General features: G+C 54.4%; 1 protein-coding gene across 1 annotated transcript in view; it reads right to left on the bottom strand.

Annotated features, from left to right (window-relative positions):
- Positions 1-18,100, bottom strand: part of ADAMTS7 (ADAM metallopeptidase with thrombospondin type 1 motif 7) — a 50,184-nt gene that overhangs the window by 31,067 nt on the left and 1,017 nt on the right. The window contains exons 2-11 of the mRNA XM_040570046.1: positions 16,729-17,081; positions 13,441-13,612; positions 9,876-10,072; positions 8,449-8,532; positions 7,486-7,610; positions 6,218-6,367; positions 4,993-5,136; positions 1,254-1,398; positions 999-1,091; positions 160-305 (exon numbers count right to left, since the gene is read on the bottom strand). Of these exons, the coding sequence (XP_040425980.1) occupies positions 160-305; positions 999-1,091; positions 1,254-1,398; positions 4,993-5,136; positions 6,218-6,367; positions 7,486-7,610; positions 8,449-8,532; positions 9,876-10,072; positions 13,441-13,612; positions 16,729-17,081 (1,609 nt within the window). The remainder of the gene's footprint in view (positions 1-159; positions 306-998; positions 1,092-1,253; positions 1,399-4,992; positions 5,137-6,217; positions 6,368-7,485; positions 7,611-8,448; positions 8,533-9,875; positions 10,073-13,440; positions 13,613-16,728; positions 17,082-18,100) is intronic.

Genomic DNA, 18,100 nt, shown 5'->3' with positions numbered 1-18,100 from the left:
CAGCAAGATAACCACATCCTGGCACCACTCCTCTGCTGTGCAGTGCAGACGTGGGTAGGACCAGGCCAGGCAGGTGACAGTCCCAGCTTTACGCGGCCTCTTGGGCCTCCTCTCCTGCCTGGAGGAGCCGAGTGACCCCGGGAGCCCGCGCTCACTTACGTGGGGCTGCTGCACTGCCTCTCGGCGCTCTGCACGCCCGCGCCGCAGCTCCGTGAGCAGGCAGCCCACGAGCTCCAGGGCCCCCAGCTGCCGTCGATGGCATCGGGACGGTAACCCACTGGCACGCACTCGCCGTTGAAGCACCACTGCAAAGGGACAGTCCAGAAGAAGAGAACCCAGGTAAATGATGCGACGTTGGTCCTTGAGTTAGAGAGCCCTACCCTGGGGGAGCACTGAAGCCCAGCACCCTGTGCAAACCCATGCTTCGCTCACTCCAGGGTGCCTGGATGTCAGCCAAGATCTGCCAGAGCCAAGTTCCCCTCTGTGCTATGGGAAATTCAGGGATGTCAGGCTGGCTGAAGAGTCCAGTGAGGCAACAGACCCCCAGCACTGACCCTTAACTTGCTGAGCAGAGGCACGTGCGGGTATTTTTATAACTCCACAGCATTATGCTACCTTGGTCAAGAAGCCCCTGTAGCAGCCGGGGCCGATGGCAGAGCAGGGCCTCTGGGTACCCACCACGTCCCTGCAGGTTGCCAGCCCCTCCACTGGGCAATGGCAGCATTGGCCAGGTCCCAGAGCAGCACCTGCACCAGCAGCGCCTGCGAGAGCAGAGCAAGGCTTGTGCTTCCATGCAAACTGCACGTTTACGTTGTTAAGGACCCCTCTGCTTCACCCTCCCTGGCAGTATTTTTGCTAGAGTGAGGGCAGCGAGGTGAGCCCCTCCCCATGCGCTGCAGTCTGCAAAACTCCAGGTTTTACACTTTTCTGGCAAAGAGCCTCCCCTGCATGCAGGACAAGCAGGCTCTCCATCTCTGGACAGGAGTGTTCCCAGTTACCTTGTTCTCCCCACATGCTGTGCCATCAACGGCAGCGTCCAGCTTGGAATGGCACGTGGTCCCCACTGTGCACCACAGCGTGTTGCAGACGCTCTGCAGAAAACACATTGGCACAGGACGCGGTTACTGCACAGACTAACTCACCGGTACGGATTTAACTCACAGGGACAGGGTCGCCCCGTGCAAAGCCCCCGCCACCAAAACCCCCTTGGAGCTGCACGAGTTCGTGCGACACTGGGAGAGACCACAGCTTACGTCCATGTCGTCACAGAAGGTGGAGTAGGCACCGTACTGCAGGCGACACTGATGGCCCACGTCGTAGAGGACGCCCGGGGGCACCAGGGGGAAGTCCAGCACCTCGCGGGCAGGGGGGTCGTCCAGGCACAGCCCCCAGCCCCGGCTGAAAGAGAGACATCAGGGCAGCGTCACTGCCTGCCCGCTGCAGGCGGGCCCTGGGCACGGCCCCGGCAGCTGCTGGCAGGGGAACCGAACGTCTCGTTAGAGTCTCTTCCTAACATCCTGACGTTCATTTTGTAGCTGATATGACCGTGACTCTCCAACAAATCCCGGGCCTGCTCCAGCACGTGGATCTGTACGTGCACTTTCTGAGTTGGGCACGCCGGTGTCTGCACCCATGGCACCAAGGATTGTTATCAGGAAGCCAAGGTGCAAAGGCAGCACCAGCTTCTCTGGGCAGCTCTTGGGAAGGTGCCTCGCACACTTCCCCTCCCTGATTTCCCCACCCTTCACCCGCGAGACCAATGTCCCGATCGCACTGAATGCTGTTTGTGGATCCAGCAGCACTAGAAAACACACCAGGCTTGGGCCAGGCACCGCGCTCGCCTCAAAATCCAGCCAGCCTCCCTCCCCGCTCCCTCTTGCCAGTCCTGAGACACCCACTGACCCCCCAGCATGTCCTGGTGCTCCCCATTGGAAAGCTTTGCCTGGGAATAATTCCCTGCTCCTTAGATTTGCAACCAGCTCATTAGCAAAGTCCTCAGCCGGGGGCCTGGACCTCAGTTTCACCACTCAAGGTGAAGGGTTTCGCTGAGCAGACATTGCACTGCTGAGAAGCAGATGTTGTCCTCGCGTTCATACACCAGGCTGGCTCCCGAAACGTCCCTACGGATGCTCTGGCTCTAGTGTCAATGCCCTGGTAATAAAAATAAAATGGATTGTCAGCAGCAAAACTCACTCACCCTCATATCTGCCGCTACAAACAGTGCTCAGCCTGTGCTGGACAGTATGTTTTTAGAAAAGAGATATTAAAACGGAGCCCGAAGCGCTGCCAAGGCGGCTTGTGGCCCCCTGCCAGGCTGCCTGGGAGCCTGAGTGGCTGCTCCTGGCCGGCTTGCTCTGCCGCGAGTGGTTTTGCTATGATACTTCCCAAACACGCAAGGAATTGTCACTAGTTTAGCTTACAGTGTTGATTTAAACAAACTTGTTTCCAGCAACCCAAAGTCTCCAGCGTGGGTTTCTGAGCAGATTAGATTACTTCAGCCTGTTGTGATTGGAAACAGGTCTAAATTAACGTGCAACAGGATTCCTTTCTAACCCAAGCCGGCAACACGGCCCAGCCCGGGAGCAGCAGGGAGCGGGGCTGGCAGGAGGTCGGCAGCCACGGCGAGCACCCGCTTTGTGGGGTGCTGGCAGGGCGACAGCCGGCACAGCAGGCACCCGCTGCCCCTGTCCCCTCCTGCACCTGCGGGGCCCCCGCCAGGCACCTGCGAGCCCCTCGCTTGGCTGGGAACAGCCCGACACTGCCTCAGCTTGCAGGAGAGCTCTGCAGCCCCAGCGTGGGGAATGGTTTAGATTCGTTGTTGACTTCCCAGAGGTATGAACAGAATCTATTTCTTCATTAAATATTTTACAATTATCCTACGGTGCCTTCAACTGGCCTCCACCTTTTGCCAAAAAGCTTTACTGAGCCAGCAACAATTGGCATGAGTTTAATCTGGCTTTGAAGGGACATACAGAAACCCAGTCTGCAGTAAAAAATCACAGGGGTCTGCACTGCATCTGCCTCTTTCAGCCTGTTCCTTAATGAGCTATATGATAGGATGGATGGTAGCGTGATTAAATCCCCATACGCAAGTAGGCTGGGAGGATCCGCAAGTACATTCGCGAGCGGGATTAAAATTCCAAAAGCTCTTGGAGAACTCAAAGAACGGCCCAAGAAGACAGGACCGAATTCAGTAAAAACAAAGGCAAGGATTTAAACTTGGGAAGAATCAGCTGCACAAACAGAGGAGCTGGAATGGCTGGAGAGGAGCACTGCTGCAGGAAGGGCTGGGTGCTCGCAGCTGAGCAGGGGCAGCAGCGGGTGCTGCAGCCGAGCCAGGCACGGGGACGGCGCGGGTCAGCCAGGAGGAGCCCATGGGAGGAGGCTGGACGAAGACCTTCAGCACGGCAAGAGGAGGTTGAAAAACTGGTTGTCTGGTCCAGGGGAGGAAAGACTGAAGGGAGACGTGACAGTCAGCTGCTGTGAGACAAAGGGAGCCTTCTCCATGCCACTGCGTGCTCACAGAGGGTCGCGGAGCCCCCTGCCCAACTCGCAGCAGCAGCAGCAGGGCCGTGCTGCCATCGAAGGCACGAACCATTTTCCAATGTTAACTGTTCAGCAGTGCTCACCCTCTTTTGTAAAACACTCACCGTCATCTGAGAGTGCTTTTTTTCCTAACGCGAGGTCTGTTCCAAGCACATCTAGCAACCCCAGGTCAGCAGGGTCTCATTTTTTGGCTCACTCCTTCCCATTCTCCTGCCAACACTGTATTAAAACGAGCTCATGTCTGTGCTCGCAGCAGGCCTCTCCTTCGCCTCGGGGATGTCACAGACGCTGAGAGACGCCTGCTGAACTCTGCTCCACTCTTGAAGGAAGAGCTGCCCCTTCTGGGAGGGGAGCAAAGAGATCAAAACCCCACTGGACAAGCAGACAGATGGTCTGCTTCTTCCCTGCTGCAGCTAACGGCAACCCACGGTTATTGCCAGCAGGAAATGCTTCATCTAAAAGCGAAGGTTAAAGACAAAGGGCCAAGAACTCCGTGGATGCAAGAAAGCCCCATTCCACTGCAAGCCAAAAATCAACAATAACTCACCCTACCTCGGGCCATTGGCTGGATTTAGAAATGGGCGCTCAGCACCAGGCAGCCTTCCTACCACGCAGCTCGCAGCCCCTTGTGAGCACACCAGCCACAGCCAGAGCTTTTCTGCCGCTGCTTCTGGCAGATGCTCTCGCTGTTTTCCAGCCTTCCCGTGACGAGGAAGAAAAATGTCCCTCCAGTGCAAGACACTGGCTGACAAATGTAAAACTTGGGCCATGTTCCTAAGAATTTAATAACAACAGACTGCAAAAGCAGCCACAGGGCACTAAAAATAAACAAACGCAGGAAAGAATCTGGCCTGGTCTCATCTCCTCACGTGGTGCCTGCTGCCGATAGGCAAACATCACACATTCACCCCAAGCACAGCCTTGCTCCTGGGACGAGCAGAAAGCAAGATCAGGCTCTCTGGGGTGCACTGAGTGCTACAAACCCCAAGCGCTATGGGAAACTGCTCCTTCTGCTCGGCGGCTTGGATGTGCAGACGTGCTTCCAGACGGCCACCCCTCTGCTAGGCTGGTGCAAGCGACCCGTCGCTGACACGGGGGCACAGAGGAGCAGAGCCAGCACCAGAATTTTGCTGCTGGGGCAACCATGCTTTGGGAATCCTGACTGCTAAGTCAGCGAAGAAAAGTGCTCTGGCTTTATTTGTTCAAGCAACAATCACTGTGCCGCTGCACAAACGCTCTGTTGCCTTTGCATTCGAATACTCATCCTTCCCAGCAAGGACCAAGGCAACCGAGCAAGTTAGAAATACCCCTGAGTGCCCTGGGGTTGACTTCTGAGACCAGAAAGTCTTTCGCAGACCCCAAAGCCCAACCCAGCCCCGACTTGTGGCAGCCAGCTCGGCCCCGAGTACAGACACAAACGGAAGAGAAGAGGAAGCAAGGACTTACTCGAGGAATCGTGTGATGTACTCCCGGCTGCAGCGGGACCAGGTGAGTGGGGACGTGTCATACAGGAGCTGTGGAGACATGATGAAAGGTCTTTTCCCAACTGGCTCACAGTCATTGCTGCTTCCATCATGCTGAATCCCAAAACTGTGTAAGAGCACAGTCCCACAAAGGAGAGGTGAGCCGCATGCCCGCTACAACCACGCAGCTTCTCTGCTTTCCGAGACGCTACGCCGGACATTAAAAACATTCACAGCTTCGTGGGCACTTGCTAATGAACAGGGAGTAGAGCACTTGGCTGTCTGGGAAATGGGACCAGGGACACTCCCACAAGCTCTGTCCCATGTGGTAGGGGGCAGGCTCCAGCGGGGTTGTTTTACCTTGCAATTAAGAGGATGCCAAGAGCATGCCCTGGATGAGCTGCCGTGGCCAGCAGCGCAAACAGGAGGCTGCTTGGTAAGCTGGGGAAACTTGGCCGTGCTCAGGGCTGTGCCCAGTCCCTGTGTCCTGCGACACTGCGAGCAAGGGGAACAGCCCCAGGAGCTTGTGTCGCCTTGCGCTGGAGTAAACCAGGGATATTTTTGCTGTTTTCAAGTGACAAAGCCAACGGACTGTGCTTCATGCAGAGAGCATGCAAAGCAATCGTTTCGCTGAATAGATCTATATTAAACCCAAAATTTAATATGATGTATAATTATTACATGGAACTTTTCCCAATGTCCGTATTTTACACGAGACTTTTACTTTAGCTTTCTTACTGACAACTCAGCCAAGAAAAAAGCAATGAGAATATTAAACCAAGTCAGTTTAATTAAACTTACTGGTTACAGACTTTTACTGTACAAAGATATCTGTTATGGACTACGATGTTCAAATGACCTTCCCAAGTTTAACTGAAATCAGGACAAGCCCAGTTCTGTCACTGATGCTATACACATGGACTCTATTTTAAAACTTTGTAATGAGCAACCCTCTTCTCCACAACCTTTAGCATCAGCAACACAGGATAACTTACATGTGTAATTTGTCTGTTTTCTTGGACATGATTTTCATTGAACCTGGGGCAACCAAAAACTTAACTCTGGAATGACGTTCCCAGGGTAAATTCCCCCAGATTCAGGAAATTGCGTGGCAACATCCTTCCAACTTCTATTTGTCCCTCGTCAAGTCCTGACTAAACCATGCAGAGGACAGGGGTCAGAAAGCAGAAGAAGGAAAGCGGGGGTACCTGTGTCCTAGCTCATGGGCCACGGTGAAGGCCAGGGGCAGCCCCGTGTCCTCATTGATGTTGCAGCTCCTGTGGGGCTGGCACATCCCCGCCACGTGGGACAGACCCAGGGTCTCGCAGGGCCTGTTCATCGCTGCGCAGATGTCCTTCCTTGGGCGATTGGAAACAACAACACACACACAGCAAAGAGGGGTTGAAGACGGCAGGAACCAAAGGACGACACGAGACCGAGCGCGGGCAGGGCGCTACGTGCGCAGAGCCAGCCCAAGGCAGCCGCCTCGGAGCAAGCCCCCGCTGCCTCCCCGTCCCGGTCTAAGGGGATGCGTCTGAGCCCAGCAGATGGTGGCCAAACAGAAGCCGGAACGGAGACATCCAAACGTCTTTCTGCAGCAGAAAGATTTATGACCTTTCCTTTCCCCTTTACTCTCTCGGTATCCCCAGCTTATTAGAAAGACTGATTAATGTGAACTGCAAGCCAGGCCGGCTACGTTTGTTCCATTGTATAAATAAAGCTGATGCTGGGAATAATTAAGCAATTACTACAGTTCTCGGGGAATTACATCCCGGGGGTGCTGTGGTCCAGGGCAGGGGACCTCCAGCCACCCAGGATGAACAGCTCCATCGAAGTGCACGGCCTTAAGTGCCTTATTTCTGCTACAAAGGAAATCTCCTAAAGAAGATAATTCTGTTGTGGGTTGTGAATCACTGCGCAAACAACCACGATACTGCCAACATCCAAGCTGCTGCAGCCTGAAACCATCAAACTACATTTTGACTGCAAGGTACATAAACTTGGCCAGAGGCATGAATTCCACCCAGCTTCATGGGAGGTTAGGGGCCTGCTCTGAGGCTCCTTTGCAAATCCCTGCATTCATCTGCAAGGGAAAAAGGAGAGCTAATCCCTGTGTGCATCTGCTGCAAGGATCCACCCACTCTGGTGCTTGCCAATAGGGCTATGGTGAAAACCTGGATTGGAAACCCCAGCTTCCAGTCAAGTGGGAGCTGTCTCCGGGTTTAAACCTGAGGTTTGAGACCAGTTCCTGCCATCAGGGTCAGGTCACCTTCAGGTTTCTTGTTATATGTTGTACTGTATGTGCAGGCTTCCAGACAGGGCTCAGGTACAGAGAGTGAGATTTTACACAGGGTATCTCAGCTGCCACTGAGACGTGCCCCTGGCTGCCTGTGTCCCTCCTGCCTGCAGCCACTGGAGGAATTTCCAGCTGGCAGAGGAGCACCTAAAGCATAAAATTAGCCCACAGGCACAATACCTTGTGAGCAGGACTGCAACATCGTGATGTAAGGGATGGGAATCTCCTTTCACGTTGATGCTCTTCTGCCACTTGCAAAAGCTTTTCAAGGTGTTGTCCGCATGGTGGGAGATTTTCAGATCCTCCTGTCAAAACAATTAAAAGTCTGCTGTCATCCTGCTGACAGACCCGTTTGCTTTTCAGGGTGCAGTGGTAAGGGGTCTGATCTCTGACACATCAGAGCGAGGTCAGGAGTAACTGCCATATAGAAGGAACAGCTTCGTATTTTATAAGATATAGGTAGGGTGGGAATACAGCCCTTTTCTACTTTCTTTTCCTCTGTGATTCAACTGAAACATTAAGTCATCCAATACCGGGGGTTAAGTAACACTGCAGGAAAATATTCCATCCTGGCTGAGGTACTTTAGAGAAGGATGCAGCTGGGCAGCCAGCCCGAGCGGCGTCAGGCTCCCTGAGAGCAGCCGCTGCAGCTGGGGAGCACAAACAACCGCCGACTCGCAGCCTCCCCCAGCGCTACCGGCGGGACGCTCCTCGGGGACGCAGCGAGCTCCAGCCGCTCCGCTGCCGCCCGGCCCCGGCCCCAGAGCTGCCTGGGGGCCACCGCTGCTCCAGGTTTGGAGGGATGCTGCTAAGGGCAAACAGCACCAGTGGCATCAGGTAATGTCCCACTGGTCACAGGATGGGAGGGAAGATGCTGTCGCAGAAGAACAAGTGGCTAAGTTAGAAATTATTATAAGAATTAGACTCCACAGCTCCTCTTACCATGCAAACATCCTAACTTTACCAGGGCTGCAGCCCTTGCAGAAGACAAGGAAGTAAGGCATGGGAATCTGCATTTATCTTACACAAATTCATCCAGGCAAACAGCGCAAGATTGACCTTACAGGCTTTCAAGGCCAGCTCTCTGTGTATCCCAGTCTGGCTGCCAGGATGGAAGTGTGAGTCACTTTGTTTTCTTTTTACCTCTTCGGTCTCCAGCAGGATGAGTCGCACTATGGCGATGTTGATAGGGTTCCCGATGCTGGCATGGTGGAACAGCCCTGCCACCTGGAAAACACAACGGCCAAATATACAAAGCTCAAAAGAAAGACCTTGCCCTGGGACAGTTCTCCTGGTAAATAAATAAATACATCTGCAAGGCAACATGAGCTCCAAGGGAAGCTACTGAAGGTTGTTGACAACATCTCGGGTAGTTCCCAAAAATAAAAGACAAGACCAGATGCAGACCTGGACTAAAGCGGTCATAGTGTGACGACATCCATCGGAAACTGCTGTAGTCTGTGTAGCACACTGAAACTCAACCAGAAATGCCTGGGGACAACCTCTGCTTTCACTCCCTAACAGACGTGTGTAACATCTCAAATCCCGGTGCTCTTGCAGTGCCTTCACCAACCAGGAGAAACCCAGGGATGTTATTTTGAGGTCCTCTACCCACTCCCACCCTCTTTTCTGGCCAACGACCAAGCCCTCCTCTGAAATGCAAATGGCCGCTGCCACAGCAGCACAAGAGCAGACAGACTATACCAACTCACGCTGAATTATCTGCTTGTTTTATGGCGTTAGCGAAACCTCCTGGATTTTCAAGACCACCAGGTTCTCTTCATGTTTTGACTCTGGACATGGCCCTGGGTAACCTGCTCAAGGTGGCCTGGGGTCGTACGAGGCGACCTCCAGAGGTCCCTTCCCACCTCAGCCAGGCTGATTCCATGACTCCAGGCAAAGCTAACAGTGGCACCCCGGACGTGCAGGATTAGTTCGTTAACACACCGGACCATCTAGTTATGAGTGGATGTCTCCAGAGAAGCTTGAGTTTAAGCAGCAGCATGAGCTGTTGAGGAATTTCAATGAAATTATCACAATTGGCTTTTAAAGCCTGACTACAGGTTTTACATTTAATGCTCCCATGGTTTGGTGCCAGCAAAACAGCTCAGCTACAGTCTGGTTCTGGGCTCAGCCCCTTCCCTTGGCTGTCCTCAGGGGCACTTTACCAGGAAAGCCACTCACAGCTCTCCCACTAACCAGGCCCGTGTTCCCACCCACCACCAGCATTTGGGGTTGAGGTGAGAAACACGAGGGCAGCTGCCCTGCAGCGCTCCCTTCACGGGTGCCTCTCATTGGCACCGCCAGTGCTGAGTTCAAGGGAGCCCGAGCCAAAGCTCCCACGTCCCTGTGGGTCCTTCCTCCTGCGAGGAGGTTTCCTTATCCTCCAGAGGCAGATGGAGCACCAAGCAGTGCAGAAAAGCCAACGTGCGGGCTGGATCGGACTGTTTGTTGAGAGATTTGCTGAGGTCCCACCGGGGCTGAGCCCTGGCAGGCCCAGTGGCCCTTATGTCTCATAGCTGCATCTCCAGGGACCGGGCAGCTCTGCGGTTCAGAAAACCAGGACTCACCATGTTCATCACGGTCAGCACGTACTTCTCGATGTTCTCACTCCCGTGGTATTCTATCATCTTGGTGTCTGCCACCACCAGCGTTTCCACCCACTTCTCCTTGCTGATGGAGCGCTGCTTTATTCTTCTCTTCCTGTATTGTTTCTGTTCCCATCTCTCCCTCCGCTTCTCAGACCTCTCCAGATTTTCCCGAGATTCTGAGGAGTTAAAGTGGGAAAAAGAGACATTTTTAAATTATTTTTTTAAATGCCAGCAGCATTGGTAAAATATCATCAAGGCCCCTTTTTTTTTTTTGAAATAAAGGAGAGAACTTTCTGGTGTCGACAAGGAAGCCCCACGCTCAACACCCATAACCTACTCGCGATTTTGCTGTGGTGTACGCTCCAAAAAATCACTGGGCTTTGAAGACTCTGATCTCATTGTGTTGCACAGCAGCATTAGCATGACAGGGAAAAAAAAAAAAAGAAGAGAAAAAAAGGCTTTTGAAGTAAATCCTTTGAAACAGAGTTTGAATATTTCGTGACTAACGTGCAGCCTCCAGGGCAGAGGAGCGCTTACGGTTTGTATTGACACATGAATACAGGCAACCACGGAGAGATGCTTGAGCACGCACCGCTGAGAAACACCAGTGGCTCGGCATTTGTGAGTATCACCCCACATTTCTGTTTTGCTGGGAAAGAGTTTCCCAAAAGGATAAACTCTGTGTCCTTGAAGTTGGACTGATGTCTTGAGCCAAATCCCAAAGATCCCTGTCCTGGGCAAGACTGAAATACCCGCGGGGTGCACGGAGATTTCCTTGGCCACATGGAGACAGAACCTTGGGTTGCTGCGCCGCTGGTCCCCGGAGAAACAACAGGGACATTCACTGGGCTGAAAGGACACACGACGCCAGAGGAGAGCTTTGCTGCTCCTACCGCACACCAGCAACTGGGAATTCTCAAGCCGAGACTTTTCCTGTGACGCTGCTCCAAGATCAAGGTCAGGGTCAGCCCCAAGCTGGGTGAAGGCTTTACAAACCACACTGCACACAGTGGGAATTGCTTTTATGACCGGTTTCTAAGGGCTCTGCCTCACTTTGTTAACAATGGACTTTCACATTTTACGGACTATACTGTACTTGAGCTGTGAAAGAGCGTTTTATCCCCCAGACTGAAAAATCCCAACTATCTGGATAATTTGATGAATTGCTAATACCGCTGTGACAGTTTAATCACAACGGCTTCCTTGGAGCTTGTTTTCATTGCGTCCTTTGCTGCGGAGCTTCCGTGCGGGACGTGGAGGTACTTCAGCAAGCTCGTTGCCGGCGGCTCCCTGGCTACCAAGGCGGCTCCGAGCGGCGTTGCCCCTGGGGATCCCGCTCACACGCCTGCCCAGCCGTACACAGAGGCTCACGCTGTGCAGCACAGGGGATTGACAGAAGCTGAATACCAGGTCGGTCTAACACCATCTGGCAGCGTGGCGCTTTGCAAAGAAAGCCACCAATACATCAGTACAAGATAGAAGACCCGAAGTCATACAAATCCTGCAGACTTCCAGTCTCCTTTCCAGGGCACATGCATCATGGCCACGTCGCTGGTCTGTGTTCCAGAAGAGATCCGGGTGCGCTGCACACTGGCCATATTACGACCAGCGAAATCCATTTACAAACGGATTTGAGAGGCTTCAAAGTCCGGAAGGAGCCATTCTAACCATTATCCCCGTATTCATTTAGATTAACAGAAGAATGCCTAAAGGTAACCTGAATGTAGAAAAAAACAAGGTTTCTGAAAGCAGAGAGCTCTAGGAAACGAGCAAATCGCGATGCGTTGTCTGGAAGATGCGGCTTCAAAGACCCAGACCAGTGAGGCATCCAGGCTTTGCAACGGCTCTGCACCGAGAGCTGCAGAGGCCCCTTGGCCAGAGCCGGCAGCTCTCTGCTCGGGAGGCCAGGCCCCTGGGCTGGCACCGCCGGGGTGCGGGGATGCTGCCCGGCTTCCCAGGCGAGCGAGTGCCCTCACGTTTAAAACCTGCCCTAGACTGCTGGCTAGAAACGTACCCCTGCTGCCTCCCTCACCTCCAGGATTTCCACCTAAGGCAAGCACCTCTCCACTACACGATTTTGCTGCAGGCAGACATCCGACTTTCATCCATCTCAGCCGAGTTAAAACAGCTCCGAAATCACAAGGGCAACACAGACCCCAGTGCAGCTGCACCAGCCCCCGGGGACGTGGGGTTGTGCTCCAGGGGTTCGGCTGCCCGAAGCACCGATTGTTCCCCTTCACTGGGAACAGCGGCGACCGATTTATGCCTAGCCCTGGGACTTCATCGTGGAAAGGACTTCGAACGCCCTTCTCCAAGCGTTGTACGCTCTCCCTCCCAGCACCAGAGCCCCAGCCTGCGCTCCTGTGCTTGTGCCATGGAGCCTCTGAGCTCTGCTCCAGCAGAAGTCAAAGCCCTGCCGGAGGCACAGGCTGCAGTCCCTCCCGGACCTGCTCTCAGGTGCCAGCGCTGCCCATCTGAGCCACCGCCACCACCGGCCTTTCCCAGGACGGTTGTTTAGCGGGGGCCAGCCCCGCAGGCGGCCCGCGCAAACGTCCAGTGGGAGCGGGTGGCCCGCTGAGGAAAAAACGTTGGTTTTCTACCCCACCAGAAAGCAGGAGGGGGAGCTGCCGTCGCGGAAATCAAGTTAGTTCCTAGACTCTACTGCAAGCAAGGTGCCACGGACACGAGTTTAATCTGCACCGCAGTAACACTACAGGGCAGAAGGATCAAGGAGACAACCTGGATCGCTGGACTAAATGGGAATTCTGGAATCCAGCTCATGGGAGCCAAGTTTTACTCTGAAAGGTCAAAACCTGACGCTTGCATGTGGACGAAAACAAACACTGTCTCCACACCACGGGACGCTTGCAGCAGGGCCGGAAGAAAAAGATGAGAGCGAGAGGCCTGAGGTTCAGCATGCACTGGAGTCACGTATGTGAGAAACATAAGCAAATACAGGAAAACCGGCAGGAGAAAAAAACCCTGCAATAATTCCTGTGACCTGTGGGCTCCAGTCATGAATGCCACAAAACCTCTGCCTGCTGCTAAGCAAGAAAATTTTCCTGACCCGCGTTTTGAAGCGGTGGTCAGCCTTCCCACAACAAAAACGCTCCTGGAAATTGCTGTGTGCCGACGCTTTTGGAAAGTTGGCCGTCCTGCAGCGAGGAGCCCCCCGCTCGGACAGACACCTACCGAGCAGCCCCGTGCTGCCCCCCGCCCACAGAAACCACCGCAAAACCCAGGGCCCATCCCCTCGCAGCACATGGGGCAGTTGTGCCTCAGTGCTCCGAGACACAGAAGGGTTTCCTTCCCGGCCAGATCAGTGTCCTTTATGGGTAAAAGCTGGCTACCGGGAGCTTATCACAGGAGCTTAACGCTGGGTTTTAAGATAAGCACGTCTGCTGAGGCACCTTAGGGGACTAGGGGTCGGCACTGCTTCCTTTACCTTGTCGCCGTGCGCTTCAAACTGCAGAACTCAAATCGTGAACCCCAGGACCCGGCTGCCTCTGGCCCATGGGGAGAGGCAAGAGAAAGGAGACAGTACCTTGCACGCCGCAGGCTGCCCACGCCGCTGGCTGCCTCTCGCCTTGCTCTCCCCGGTGCTCAGGAGCGTGGCGTTTGTATATCCTGTGGGGCTGTGCCGTCCTGTCCTCGGGAAAGCTGGCGGCCACTGGTTCGATGAAATAGTCCTCGTTCATGAGCCGAAACACGCCTTTCTAGCGGGGAGAGACAGAGACGTCACCGTGAAGCCACCTGCATTGAGCACAGACTCACACCAAAGAACCTGGGTTTGCAAAATATTCCGGGAAGAAACAGGTCTCCTCTGAAGAGACTTTTAAGGATATTGTGAGCTCTAAAACCCCAGACAAAGGAGAACAAGCAAGCGGGGACTGATCATTAAGGAGACAGAAAGCTAAAGAGATCCCAGCCACAAAGCGCAGGGGGTGGCGAGCTGAACGGGTGGCTGCGCTGAGGAGCTCGGGGACTGCAGGGCTGCTGAGGCAGAGGAATGCCTTCGCCAGAGAACCAGAAGCAGAGCACACCAGGAATGTGTGTATGCTGGGCTTCCTCCTCCATGCTCACACCACCTCGCCCTGACCTTCCTGGAGAAGCTTTGCGAGGCCCAGGGGCACAGCCCACAGTGCGGCTTTGAGGACAGTGCAGCGCCAGTGTTTTGAGCAACTGTTGCACCAGCGGAGATGTTTTCACAACGAAATCCTCAGGAGATGAAGTCAGTTGCTTCTGGCCTTTTGCCCTAAGCCCCGTCGCTGTAAACTGAACCCTCAGGTTGCAGACTTCCTGCGGACGAGCACCAACAAACCTCTGGGGAAGAAGAGGAGGAACCCGCAGGAGCTCTTGATCACAGCAGGAACTCAAGTCATGGAAAGTCAGTCTCAGGACGAGGAGCCTCGCGTCCCCATGCAATAAGGAAAGGATGTGTCACTGGGATCTCTCCTACAGCAGGAAGCGACACCCTAAAACTTTCTTTGGCTAATTACAGTTCCCTGACCCGGGTCCAACTGAAATACGTTGTTATGGACTCACCCGGGACCCCAGAGCCCCAAACTGCTTCTCCAGAACAAACGCATCTGCAAGCACTTGCCTTTGCTGCACGAGAAGCTCTCTGAACGGGCGGCTTCACACCCAGACACCAGGAGTTCCTGGGCAGGGGTCTGCAGCCGGAGCAGCCCCGTGTAAACCTGCCGGGGATGCCCTGCAAGGGCTGCGCCTTGCCCCGGGGAGGCTCTGCAGAAGCACTGAGCGGGTTGCTGTCCATGGGAACGTCTGGTTTGCTCTGCGTAAAACATGCCTGTTAGCCTTCCTGCACCTCGTTTGGCACGGTCCTTCGGAGCACACGGCGCTGACACCGCTGCCTCCTGCCTCCCTGACGCTCGCTCACGACAGGCTGTAACGAGAGCAGCAAACAGCCCTGGAGAAGATGAAATGCTCTGGCGAAGCTGGGCGCGAGGGAGCAGAATCCAGCTCAGCGCTACACTGTATTCCGGAATCCTCGACAGGAGGAGTTTAAAGTCTTGAAGCAGCATTCCCAGAAAGGTGAAGCCTCTCAGAGAAACAGATCTCAAAGGTGGGGACGGGTGTTAAAGAAGGTACGATTACCCTGTGCTACGCACGTAACGAATGCTGGACCAGCTGCTGCACCAGCGATGGTAAGGGTGGAACTTGGCCCTTCGAGGCGCTAACGCGATTTATTTCAACACTTGAGGCTGCCGCGAGCAGGAATTCTGGGACAGCCCGTCTGGGCTCCACGGCTAAGAGCTGCGGAGTGCTTCCAGTAAAGCGAGGCTGGGCGTGAAATACCACACACCCCTACCGTGGGCCAAGGCAGTACGCTTCTGCAGCCCACGGCACTGCGCCTCCCGGCAGCAGCAGCGTGTCCCTTGTTTACAGCCCGGAATACCTAGCACGACGCAAGCGGCACGTCGGTAACGCGCGGGAACGAAGCAGAAGCCCAGGGACACGCTTTACGTTGCTGAATAATTCTGTGAGACACACAGCATATTGTTAGCGTGGTTCTCCGTGGTTTGGCGTCTGTCTGACAAAAAGCCAAACGTTTCCAGAGCCGTCGTATGTTAGGAGCACGTGTATGTAAGGTACATGCAAACACACTCGAGGGAGCTTTACGACATCTATTCCTGTGCACATTACAGCCACCAGCATTTCTCTCATCCAAACATTCACAGAGAAGTGAATTGAAAGGTCGTGGGTTCCTCCCAGACGCGTGAGTCCATTTTGTATCGGAATGAAAGGCCTGGCTGTTTCCTGCAGCATTTATCCCCCTGAAGACGGGAGTCACTCCAGTCCCAGCTTCTCAGGCAGAAGAACTGCCCAAAGTCGCGGAGGAACTCAAGGCGAAGACAGGCACGGAGCTCAGACTGTGCTTCCCAGCTCCGGGCTGAGCTGCTTGCCCCTTCTTGAGCTCCGCTCCCTCCCTTTGGCAGGCTTCCTCCAGACCCCACGCCCTCGTTGGCAGAACCCCAGCTGCCAAACTGAGGGTGAGAGTGCAGACGGAACAACCAGACCCAACTGCTCAGGGAGCTGTGAAGCGCGGGGTGCTGATCACTCAGACGCTGTTAAATTTGGTGGGAAGAGAACAACCTCGACACCTTGCAGGATGCGCCCAGCACGTCGCACGGCCTTGCCATGCCATCCTGCCAGAGCCAACGCTTCCGGACCACCGCGCACACTGACCATTCCTCCCACAGCTGCTCCACTGGCACCAACGCTTCTGCAAATCTCTATGAGATTTTAAACCCCGTGGGGACCCGACACCTGTGCCGGCCAGGTGCAAGCTCCTGCAGACACGGCGTGAATGTGCCTTGCTGAGTGCCTCCACGCCACCTCCTATTAGTGACAGTGGCTTTCAGCAGAATTTCCCCTCTTAACATGCCACAACTGCCTTTGAAAATATTGACAATTGAATAAGACTGCCGACATCCGCAAAACGTAAAGAAGTTTCACTACACACGAACCGCACTATCCTGCTGAGAACAACCAGGCTCCAGGCTTTGAACAACCTCGTTTTCAATGTGTTTGTCACAATCCTACATATACTGGAAGACAGATGCGATATGAGAACTGCTGTCTTTGGGAATTTGGACACAAACACAAGTAAACACAGTCCCAAGAGTTCCCAAACCGCTGGAATCCATGGGAAATTTACAGTCAGCTCATCCACAGCAGCACCAGACCTACACAATGAGATCTTGCCTCTGCTGCTGTCAGGAGGACTTTTGCCATTACTTTCAAAATAAAAAAAGGATTTCACACAGCTTCTCCTATCTCCTTGCGGGTGAGGAACCTCAGTACTTACCAGGCCATCACATGTGCTGAGCGCGGCCAGGCCTCCCTTCAGGGTCCGGCTCTGAACCTCCCCAATCATATGGCAGGAGTTGTAAGTGTGAGACTGGATCTTGGCGTCAGCGATTCCCCCGTATCGTCTCTCACTGACGAACCCGGGCGCGAGGAGATTGTTGTTGAGGCTCAGGTTGAATTTCAGGGGTTGTCCTTTGTAATGCATTTCATAGAAGGTGAGGAACTTGCTCTTGGTGGAAAGAGACCTTCTGTGGAGTACTCGGTGGGACAAGTCGTAGGACAGGAAGGACCCACTCTCGTCAACCTTGATCGGATGAACGATGTCGCTGCTTGATGACCACAGAGCAGGGTCTGCAAAGAAAGGGTTTTCGTGGTTAGCTTTAGGGTTAATCATCTTTCCTCCTACTCCCTGAGCTGGATGCTTAACTCCCAAGGCAGCTCAGTGGGGTCAGGCACCCGAATATCTGTTGGATCTGTAAGTTGTGTCCGCTGCTGCTGCCAGTTCCAGTGCCTGGAAGCTAAGTGCACTGTCCACACATTCACTCTCTTCTCTGCCCTCTGGCAATGCATCTCCACCTCTTCCCACCGACTGCTGCTCGCAGCCGGTCCTACCAAAAACGAATCCTGTTTTTTGTGGTGTTAGTTGCGGGGTTGGTTCCCAGCAAGACTGGAGCCCGACTAACAGAGGGGTATCCGTGTGCTGGGGCAGGTATGGGAGCAGGGAGGAAGGCAGGGCAGGGAGCAGGGAAAGGCAGGAACACCACGGCTGTGGGGTCTGGGCAGGGAGGGCTGGGGGTCTGTAAGGCAGGGGGGCATGTAGCTCCAGGGCTCTGCTCTGACCAGAGACCACGACAGCACAGCTGGGGCCAGTCCTGGTTTCAATGCACACAGTCCTGCTGTTTAACAACTACAGGGAAAAAAAAAGATTAAAAGAGAGAGAGAGAGAAAGAAGGAAAAAGAAAAGGAAAAGGAAAAGGAAAAGGAAAAGGAAAAGGAAAAGGAAAAGGAAAAGGAAAAGGAAAAGGAAAAGGAAAAGGAAAAGGGAAAGGGAAAGGGAAAGGGAAAGGGAAAGGGAAAGGGAAAGGGAAAGGGAAAGGGAAAGGGAAAGAAAGAAAAAGAAAAAGATCCCGCTTTTGAAACAGAGGCTTGGAGACCCTGCAGCAGATCCCTGGTGGCAGAACACCTCCCCGGGTCCGGGCCGTCCGAGTGCCCCCATCGCTGCCTGCCGCGGCGCTCCGGGGCCGGGGACCGCGGGAGAGCCCGGAGGGGGGCCGGGGGCAGCCCGGGACCGGCGGGACCCGCGCCGGCAGCACGGGACCAACCGCGGCTCCCTCCGCGCAGCCCCCGAGCGGCTCCGCACCCCCGGGCGT

The sequence above is a fragment of the Cygnus olor genome, chromosome 11, assembly GCF_009769625.2.
Source record: "Cygnus olor isolate bCygOlo1 chromosome 11, bCygOlo1.pri.v2, whole genome shotgun sequence".
In the NCBI taxonomy this organism is placed as follows: Eukaryota; Metazoa; Chordata; class Aves; order Anseriformes; family Anatidae; genus Cygnus; species Cygnus olor.
Note: the sequence above shows the minus strand (reverse complement) of the source record. Positions and strands in the feature narration are given on the sequence as shown.